General features: G+C 41.5%; 1 protein-coding gene across 2 annotated transcripts in view; it reads left to right on the forward strand.

Moving 5' to 3' along the window:
- The window catches only part of GDAP2 (ganglioside induced differentiation associated protein 2), a 23546-nt gene extending 14456 nt beyond the window's left edge, over positions 1–9090 (forward strand). For both annotated transcript variants that reach the window (XM_074593396.1, XM_074593397.1), the window contains 7 exons: positions 604–754; positions 1722–1798; positions 3149–3225; positions 3788–3927; positions 4502–4556; positions 7857–8000; positions 8344–9090. In XM_074593396.1, the coding sequence (XP_074449497.1) occupies positions 604–754; positions 1722–1798; positions 3149–3225; positions 3788–3927; positions 4502–4556; positions 7857–8000; positions 8344–8391 (692 nt within the window). In that variant the 3' untranslated portion in view covers positions 8392–9090. The remainder of the gene's footprint in view (positions 1–603; positions 755–1721; positions 1799–3148; positions 3226–3787; positions 3928–4501; positions 4557–7856; positions 8001–8343) is intronic.
- Positions 9091–9677: the final 587 nt, after the last annotated feature.

A 9677-nucleotide genomic window follows, 5' to 3' on the forward strand; every position in this document is an offset into this window, starting at 1 on the left:
GCCTTAGCAATGTTCCTTGATGACATTAAGGTCACTGGAGCATTCTGGTATTGTCACCAGCAAGCGAACCTGTGCTTTTCTACTTTGTCACGCAGTCATGTTGTAAACAATACTATAAAAATATTCAAATTCAGGTTACCACCAGCTCTACAGCATCTGTTGAAGCAGTGTCAATGATATAAAAAGTGAGGCCTTTCTACAGTACAGATTCTAAACTGAATAAAGCTGCAGCACCTGTCCTTCTGCACACTTATTTTTCCCCTCTTATGACAAGTAGACACTGTAAAGCCCAGCTCTCTCTCCAGACCTTATTTTCGGAGAAAGTTAACTATTATCCCTTTGTCACAAGCTGATGACTAGGACTTACTCGGTTAGTTTCCAGGCAAGCAATTTTAAGGGAATCTGTAGTTATCAATCACATGCTGTAATCTGTCAGTGGTACTGGTGAGATCTCAGAACTACATCCTGGTATGTTGTGGTTTTCTGTGTTAGTTTGTAGCACGGTGACTGGGTTGGCTCAGTGAGTTACCTAGCGATTCAGCCGCAGCGTTGCTGTCCTGTACTCAGCTTGAACATTTTACGCTACCTTTGTTTCTACTGCAGATGCTTCAGATGAAGAGGGTCTGGAGGCAGATTTGTCTTTCATTGGTTCCCATGCTTTTGCCCGCATGGAGGGAGACGTTGATAAACAGAGACGCCTCATCCTTCAGGGACAGTTGTCAGAGGCAGCACTGCAAAAACAGCATCAGAGGAAGTGAGAATTTCCTTGTCTGTGTGAATGTTTTGGGTTAGTTAGCTCTTCAGAGGACGAACCCTTAAGATTATTTTGTTATCTGTAAAGCCTAATCTTCTGGCAAGGAAATACAGATAAAGCCTGGTGTCACCCTGGATCGCTATGGTAGCCTCTTTTACCTGAAGGGAGAAGGGAAGGGCCAGTATGAGGAAAAGGGAAGCTAGTAACGAATCTATTAGTATGCCCAGTGCGTCCAACCAGATGGCTTGTCTCTTTGCCACGAGATGTCACTGTTTTGTCACCAGTTTTTGTAGTGAGGTCACCTGCATTCAATACTGCCCGCTTGCTCCTGAGGCTCTGGGCAAATAGCAAAACATTTCTCTTCCATCTTTCAAAACAGAAAGATAAATAAATGAATGCTGAGGCTTTTTTCTCCTTTTTTTTTTTCTTTCTCCCTTAGCCCTTATGTGCATGATCACTTTCTTAGAAGCCAGTTCCAAGCTGGAGTACCTTTGAGGCGTGATGCTTGGCTTGTTTTGTCAGATGAGGCACCAAGTTATTCACCATTCAAAGGGGAGGGGGGAAAAAAAAAAGCCATATGTGACACTGGTTGCTGTGTAGTCCTTATTGACTCCTAGACTATTTAAAGAAATTTTTTTCCTATTTTTTTTAAACACTGACACTGAAGTGCCCAAATGCAATGCCACTATAGTTTCTAGTTGGTGCATATTTGTTGCCCCGCTGAAAATCACTAAGTGTGTAACCGACACTGAGATGTCTTGGGTGGTGGTGGTGGTTTTTATTTTCTCCCAACGCTTCTTTCTTTAGCAACTTCATAGTTGCTCCATAGGTCAGAAAACCACAACATTAGAGAGAGGGCTCAGTCAGAAAGAGCTTGTTTTGTCATTCCCTTCCCATATGCTTTTTCAGGCTTCTAATGCTAATCCAAACGGGGATTAGATCTGACCAGGTGTTTTTAACTTTCTAGTTATAATCGCTGGCTGTGTCAGGCAAGAGCTGAAGACCTCTCTGATATTGCTTCTCTTAAAGCCTTGTACCAGACAGGTAAGTTTAAGGTACCAATGACTGATGTATATTGTGTTAAAGTAAAAATACAAAATATAAATATAATATTTTCTTTGGACTGGTATACAATACATGATGTTATTAAGCTAGAAGCCTGGCCAGGAACTAGGCACTATCACTGCAGTAAGGCAGGAATTCTCTCTTGATTGGCTTTGAAAGACTGTGTGGTAAACGCCAAAACTGGTCTGCTCTAACAATCTGAGGATACCTGCATATCCTAAATTATCTGTAGCTTTAGATGTAAATCGGTACTTTTAGATTAAGCTAATGCATAAGGTGCTCTGTATGAGATAAGACCAAAAGATGAACTATCTCCACCCTTTTGTTACAAAGAAATGAATGTTGCTTTCAGATGATTAGTGTAGAGAATAAGCAGTTACCAAAACAACTTTTAACGTAGCTCTCCTGAACAAAACAGCTTGCATTATTTCCTTCAGGTTAGGTATGTGTTGCTCTCCTCTGTACGTGTCTCCTAGTACTAATGGCTGAGTACCATGGGCAGCAGATCTTGCAACCTTGAGCTCAGTATGTGGGGAGATCAGGGAGAGACTCAACAACCCAATGGAGAGCTGAGTGGAAGAAAATAGCTGCGAGGTCCTCGCAGCCTGGGAAGTACTCTTGAACCTGTACTCTTCAGTTCGCTTTTACTCTTTAGGTAGCATCATACTCGGATGTAAAAATTTGCCATAGTCCAAGTGACTTACTGCTGTTTTGTACCATGGCGGAAGAAACAAGGAAGTAGTCAGGCTCTCAAAAGCATAGCTGGGTTTCTGCAGAGAAAGTCTGTTCAGCGCTTTGGCTGATACCTTTAGCATCCTGAAAAATCCAGATACTTCCCTTCATCTTTGTGTGAATACCAAGGCTGTGTGATACCTTCTACTCAGTAGCTGCAATTTTAAATTATTTTGTTTGCCTTAGGTAAGGCTCTGTGGGCTGCAGGTTGTCCATAAGGCATGCTCTGGAAGTCTGTGCGTTAGATTTCGGAGCTTGTTTTCTAGGAAGAAGTTTGCTTTGGTGGTAGAACTGCAAGTGAAGGTTTTCTTAACAATCTGTGTTGTTACTTGAGATTTAAATGTAGAGTATACAGGAACATAAAATTGCAGTCCTTAAAACTTAAGTTTCTGGGATGTGATGCACCCTTCTTTTTTGAACCAGAATAGCTACTGGTATAGTGAGAACAGTAACTAACGTGCTTCCTCTCTTCTTAAGATGGAAACCAGATGCATTGCAAAAATTCTGAGCTGTGGCTGTTTCTCCCTAGTTTGAAAGGGACTGCTCCAAAACCTGGCACGACTCAGAAAAATTTAGAGGATTTTTTTTCTTTTGTAGGTGTGGATAACTGTGGTCGCACAGTGATGGTGGTGGTTGGAAGGAATATCCCTGTAACATTAATAGACATGGAAAAGGTAAGTCTTTGTAAAACTAGAGTTGTGTAGGTTGAATATGAATATTCAGGATGTGAAAGTCTGGTTATAGGGGTAGTTCAGTGTTAATACTGAAAACATTATCTGTAGAAGACTTAAATAGAAACTATTTTTGTCAGCAGATAAAAATTTATTCCCTTATAAAACTTTGTGTATATTGAGGTGGTTTTTCTTGGGGAGGAATTGGACTATTTCTAGAGAAACAGGCCTCACATGGACTCCTTTTTCTTCTCAAGAAGAAAGAGACTTGGTCTGCTTCTATAACTGCCAAGACATGAAGAGTGGAACGTAACAAGTCAAATCAGATTTTCATGAAAACAGCAAGAATTTATCTCTATCCGTGAGGTCAGCTAGACCAAAAAGGCACCTAAATGGTTATAGTAAAGCTGAAGACCTGGGATGTTCATCTTGGTTTTGTAGCTCAAACATGCCACCCAGCTTCATGATTTCTGTTTTGTGAATGAATTAAATGAAGCATATTAAAATGTAATGCAACTGTAAAAGAGTTCTTTGCAAATATAAATTTCATTTCTTTTTGTCTCAGGCTCTTCTGTATTTCATCCATGTCATGGATCATATTGCGGTGAAGGAGTATGTCCTGGTGTACTTCCATACACTTACAAATGATTACAATCAACTAGATTCTAATTTCTTGAAGAAACTCTATGATATTGTTGATGCCAAGTGAGTTATCAATAGGAGAACCATCCCTCTAGTCTTCCCCTGCGCTGTGCAAATGTTTGTCATTCCCTGTATCTGCTTTCCCATTTATTTGTGAGAGAGTTCTGCTGGGACAAAATAACAAGGGCAAGAGGAAGGAAGATATGTTTTCTTTCCTTCTCAGAACCATCCATCAAACCAGGAAGTTCTGTGCTCTGCAGTCTCCCTCCTGGAGTTGTTAGAGGGGCGTACCGGGTGTATTGTCTATCTCTAGAGGTGGAGCTTCTGGAGCTTGGCCTTGTTAAAACTACGTTACTAGGTGTGAGGGAAGAGACTTGAGTAATGTTGGCAGTCATAATTTGTCCATAATTTTCACTGTCCACATAAAAGACTGTAGGCTATGATGTCTTTACATGGAAAAAAAAAATTGTTCTACTTTACTTTTCTAGTATATGGCCTTATATTAGATCTAACTTTGTAAAATTACATCACATCATAGGCATGTAAGCAAAATGATCTGTGTTTTAACTCTTATGTTGTGTAGGTGAGCTTAATTAGAAGTCACCTTTAAAGAGTTTTTTTTCTTTCTTTATACCAGGTACAAGAGGAACTTGAAGGCACTGTATTTTGTCCACCCAACATTTCGTTCAAAGGTGAGGTAGATAGCACAAAAGAAAAGAACATTTTGGGTGTTGGTGGGGTAACGTGTAATCTGGTAGTATGCGGAGCATGGAGGTATATAGAAGACTTCCAAAATTAGGCAGTATCTTCTGGATCCATGGTCAGTACTTGTAATTCATCCCCATCTTTGATCTAGCTGTAGTCTTCCAACCCTAGTGATAAGCTGAACCCCAATGCAGTGCAGCTGTCTGCCTTGTTTTGCGTGTGCTCTTGACAGAGAGAGGTGAAAGCTTTGCATCCTGCTTCTTTCAAGGAGAAACATTTTGTACTTTTTTTTTTCTGCTGTCTGGCTGTCAGGATGACAAACCATGACCAAGAACTCTTAGAATTCTTTTTTGTGTAGTTCATTTCCTGGATGTTTCGCCTCGCCCCTCCTCCCCCCGCCCCGGTCCCCCAAGAGGTATTGCTTGTGTGCTGCATATCACCTAAGGCTTCCCTGGTAAGGGCAGAGGGCAGTGTGTCAAGCAGCAATGAGATTAGTCAGGATTATAGAGTGTGGAGTAGCAAAGAAAGATGAGAGGAATGCATTTGTGCTGGAGTGCAGAAAAATCCTGTTAAGCCTTCAGGAGATGAAAAAACTGAGCTCATCAAGTAGTAAGATGTTACCCTTGGCTATGATCTGTGTTGGGCAACAGAAGATGGAGCTCGCTGTCTTCTGTACTTCATACACGCTACTCGTTGCAGCAGTACAAGTACTTCAGATGAACTGTCAGCAGCAGCCCTTCTTAAGATGTTTGTTTGTCCTATTTAAACAGTTAGAAATGTGATCCTCCATGTTCACATCAAATTAACCTCTGTGTTTATTCTGCTTTTTGCTGATATTGGTCAAATTTGAGAAAATTATATGCCTGGAAAAAAATATCTGTTTGCACACATTCAGCAAGAATTTGTTTGACTGCTGAATTTCCTTTGCGTGTGCACAGCTGGGACAGCATGAGACTTAGAGCTTCCTTGTTTTTATATAGATGAGACCGAGGCTTCCCAACTGTATACATTCCAATTTCTGTCAGGATGTTGATTATTCCCACAGGGTACAGATCTGAGGTCTGAGTGCTAGAATTAGAGCTTCCAGCTCTGATGCTCCTGAAAATGTAGGAGCCAGCATATAACATTACTGAGGTTGCGAAGTTGAGTGGAAAAGTTGAAGCTAGGAAACACTAGTGTTTTAGATTTCCAGGAGCTCTTTATCGCCCTCCTCACTTCCCATACACTTCTATTTGATTGAGAAAGGTTGGGGTTTGCTTTTTTTATTTTTTTTTTTTGGAGGATGAGAACTCATGTTCACCAGTCCATTGCCATGTTCTCTGTCCGTTTGGGAGCTGCAGTGGAACTCGTCAGACCTATGGGGGAAGCGGATAAGTTGCTGGGAAGCAGGGAGGGTGAGAGAATTGGAGCTCTCTAACTTGCTGGAAATGAAGTTGGTTTGTATCCTATTCTAGCAGCACAGCTGGAGGCAAAAGAGGATGTGTGTCCACGTCTTTCTGCCAAGCCTTTTCTCTTAACTGAACAGCAAGTAGGATTGCTGCTGGCTATTGCAGAGACCATCAGCTTATGAAACATGATGGGGGAATACAGCAGCAGCAGAAAGTCCTGGTGGAGAAGGTGGCTGCTTAGAGGGAGTGATTTTTCTTTCCCATCCTTTTTTGGCTTTTTTCGGGCTGTTGTCCCTGTGGAAGATTGCTAGCCCAGAAGCCTCAAATATCTTTAAAAAAAAAAAAAAAAATAATTTGGCACATTCATCTTCCTACTTGGACCATTGACTTCCTTCCCTAGAAATAGTGTAAAATACCCCACGTCTCAAATGTGGGAGGAAGGCTTGTGCATTCATGCAGCTTCCCAAACCCATCACCCTTGTACATGTGTCTCATTCGTAAGTCTTTTATATAAATGGTCCATTTTCCCACAGTATTGAATCCTGACACAGTGGATGTCTGCCATCTGTTAGAATCACATTGCTTATTTCTGGGCTAAAAGGGATCAGGAGGCTTTTCGTCACACCTCTTGGAAACTCCTCTGCCCCTAGAAAACAAGCATAGCGCTGAAAGTGCTTCGTAGCGCCAGCGATGATTCTTTGTTGGATTTCTAGATGTGAAACTTAAATAATGTATATTCGGAGGATAATTGCCTATCTAGAATACATGGTTTTCAGTATGCAGGGAGCAGTTATCCTAAAACACAGGGCATGTCACTGCACAATCCACTTTTGTACACTAATCCGGTCTTCATTCATGCTTCAATGTGAGCATTCTTGTGATCTCTGAAGAACTTGATTCTCTTGTTGTGCTGCTGAAACGTAACTGTTCTTATGATGAAATCGCATCATAGGCAATAGCAGTTTTTTTAGGCTGGCAGCAGCTCTTGCTGTGTGAACACTTCACCAGCAGGACTGAGATTAAGATACCCATGAAGTGCTGTCGCAAATTCTTTCATACTCTTGCATGTAAATATACTTCTGCTGCTGATATATAAATAAAGGAGTTTGGGGGCATTTTTGTGTGAATCCTCTCAGCTCCCCGCTTCTGAGAGCTCTCCAAACAAAGCTTTATAGAATTTGGTGTGTTCTGAGTGACGTGTCAGTGGCTGGATCTGAAACAATCTGATGTCATCTGGTCCAGCCCCCCAGCTCAAGCAGGGTTAGCGAGTCCTGGTTGCCCAGGACCATGGAAGTGGTCCCCAGTAGGTGCATTTGTGACCTGTAGAACAGTAACCTCTGGTTATCACAAGTCTTTTCTTTCCCTTCAGTCTGACAGGAAGAGACTAGATAAGAAATAAACAAAAAGTAATATAATGCCTAATTTTGGAGAAAATGGGTTAAAAAGTAAAAGCTTGTGCAATCAATCTCAACAGGAATATTTAATAACTTGTAGAAGTATCAGTAGTGGCTTACTGGCCTTTGCAAAGCAAAAAGGCCTTATCCTTTTTACATCCAAAAGAGACAGAAGTGTGAATACTTAAAGTAAGATTTTGTAGAATTAAGTTGATGAGGCTTATTCTTGTGGAATAAGTTAGTAAGAAATGTGGCAAAACAGGAGGACCCACGCTCACTCGGCCAACCCAAAGCAGAGAGTAGAGTGCATTAGGAGTGGACCTTAAACTGGCAGTTGGGGAGGAGTGAGTGTGGAGTCAGCAAACACTAGCTTGAAGGCACTCAAGACAGTGCTCGCTAGCAGTCAGTGGTGTGTGCTTCCTGACCTTGTTGTGTTATTGCCATGGAATTAGTGTTTCAAGTAACAGCGCCAACTTAATTTGCTTTTGTTGGGGTTTATTTTCAGGTCTCGGCATGGTTTTTCACAACCTTTACAGTCTCAGGGCTAAAGGACAAAATCCACTATGTGGAAAGCCTTCAGCAGTTGTTCACAGCCATACCCCCAGAGCAGATTGATCTCCCCCCTTTCGTTCTCGAGTATGATGCCAGGGTAAGTGATTGCATGTGGCCAGCATTGGTCTTTGCTCCTAAATGTAGTTCTAGTGCATCTCCCATTCTGCTCTGCAAGAGCTTTAAAGGTGCTGACTTCCAGATCTTAGGAGTACAGAGAAGGGGAGGGTTCCTGAAGAGTCTAGTTGTTCTTCTGTGAGCAACGATTTTCTTAAAATTTTTTTTCCACATAATCTAAGTAGAGGGCTTGGCTCAAAAGCTGATTCCCAATAGAGCTGTCTATTTATTTCTACACTGTTTATTTCTACTGCTGTGAAATCATCCATTGCACCAAGGTATATTGGAGAAGACTTATTCAACTGCTCACTCTGATCTCATTGCAGGAAAACGGGCCTTACTATTCTTATTACCCTCCATCCCCTGACTTGTGATCTGCAGTCCTGTGATGCTGCTGGTTTCCCATGGATCCAACGACCTGATGCCTGCCAAAACCTGTGCATTTGCCCATATACAGAATTCAGAGAGAGGGTTTTCCTTCCCCAGCTCTGGTATTTTTTTACTGATGAGATATTTTCAAGCACTCAAGCAATCAGAGAACTTTATGCCACTGTGAACTGTACAACTATTTCAAATATATTTATCCAATGGAAAAGTTGATTTAAAGATCACTAGATGCATTTTTTTGTTCTTTTTGAAGCTGTTACATTTGTTTCTGAACAGACTTTCTCTTTTCTGGGAAATCCATCGAAAGCGCTTGATCATGCTTTTAGCTATTAAAATTTTCCAGCTCCATTTGTAATACCCATTTCTGACTGGTCTGTACAAATATTGTGCAGTACCAGCCTGAAACACTGCTCATCATGGTCTCTGTGTTTCACATCTGATTACTTTCCCTTTCTGTTAGTGCTGATTACTTTGGTCTTGACCCAGCAAAAGTATCTGGAATTGGGAATGCCATGTCTGCAGGCTGAACAAAGCACTACAGCCAAGCCAAGATTACTTAGTACCATAAATGCTAGGTGAGCTAGGAGCCTTGATAAAGTCCCTGTCGGTCTTCATTGGATGATGTGACATGTCAGGATGCCACTACCCTCCCAGTAAGAATAAAATTGAAAAGCATTTGTGGTTTCTTTTCTCTTAACGATAGTTGTTTGTGTTCTCCTTTGACACGGCCAGATGTGTTTGTATGATAAATGAATGCCATCTGCCTGAAGTATGTATGGAGGGGAGGGGGAAACGGTGACTGCAACTCCAGCTTCTGGTGGCAGAGATTGTTTCTTAGAGATATGGGTGTCTCTTTTATTTCCCGTTACACTGACGCTCACTGATTTTGACAGACATGATACGTGTAAGAGAGCTCAGCCACAGGGTACTTATGGAACTGGAGATGAAAAATTTTTCAGCCTGCCAATGGAAAGCTAAAAGAGGAGGGAGAAGGCTCCCTTGTAAAACATAATTGGGGGGGCCATCCCAAATATAGAAGGATGGAATCCCTGGTAGGAAGAATGTCACAACAGTACTGAATATGAAAATGATGGTATGGTTTTCGTTCTAGCTGCTTACGTGCCCTGACTTGTATCTGCTACTCTGTCTTTACCAAACTTTAGTTTTCCTTGTTCTGCCACTTGTGCAATAACTGCCTTTTAAGCGTAAGCAAAAGTCATTGTGAGATGTCTTAGAAGGTGGTTATTCACACCCATTGAGTTGATTTGAAATA

Source organism: Larus michahellis, chromosome 1 (assembly GCF_964199755.1).
Source record: "Larus michahellis chromosome 1, bLarMic1.1, whole genome shotgun sequence".
Lineage (NCBI taxonomy): Eukaryota > Metazoa > Chordata > Aves > Charadriiformes > Laridae > Larus > Larus michahellis.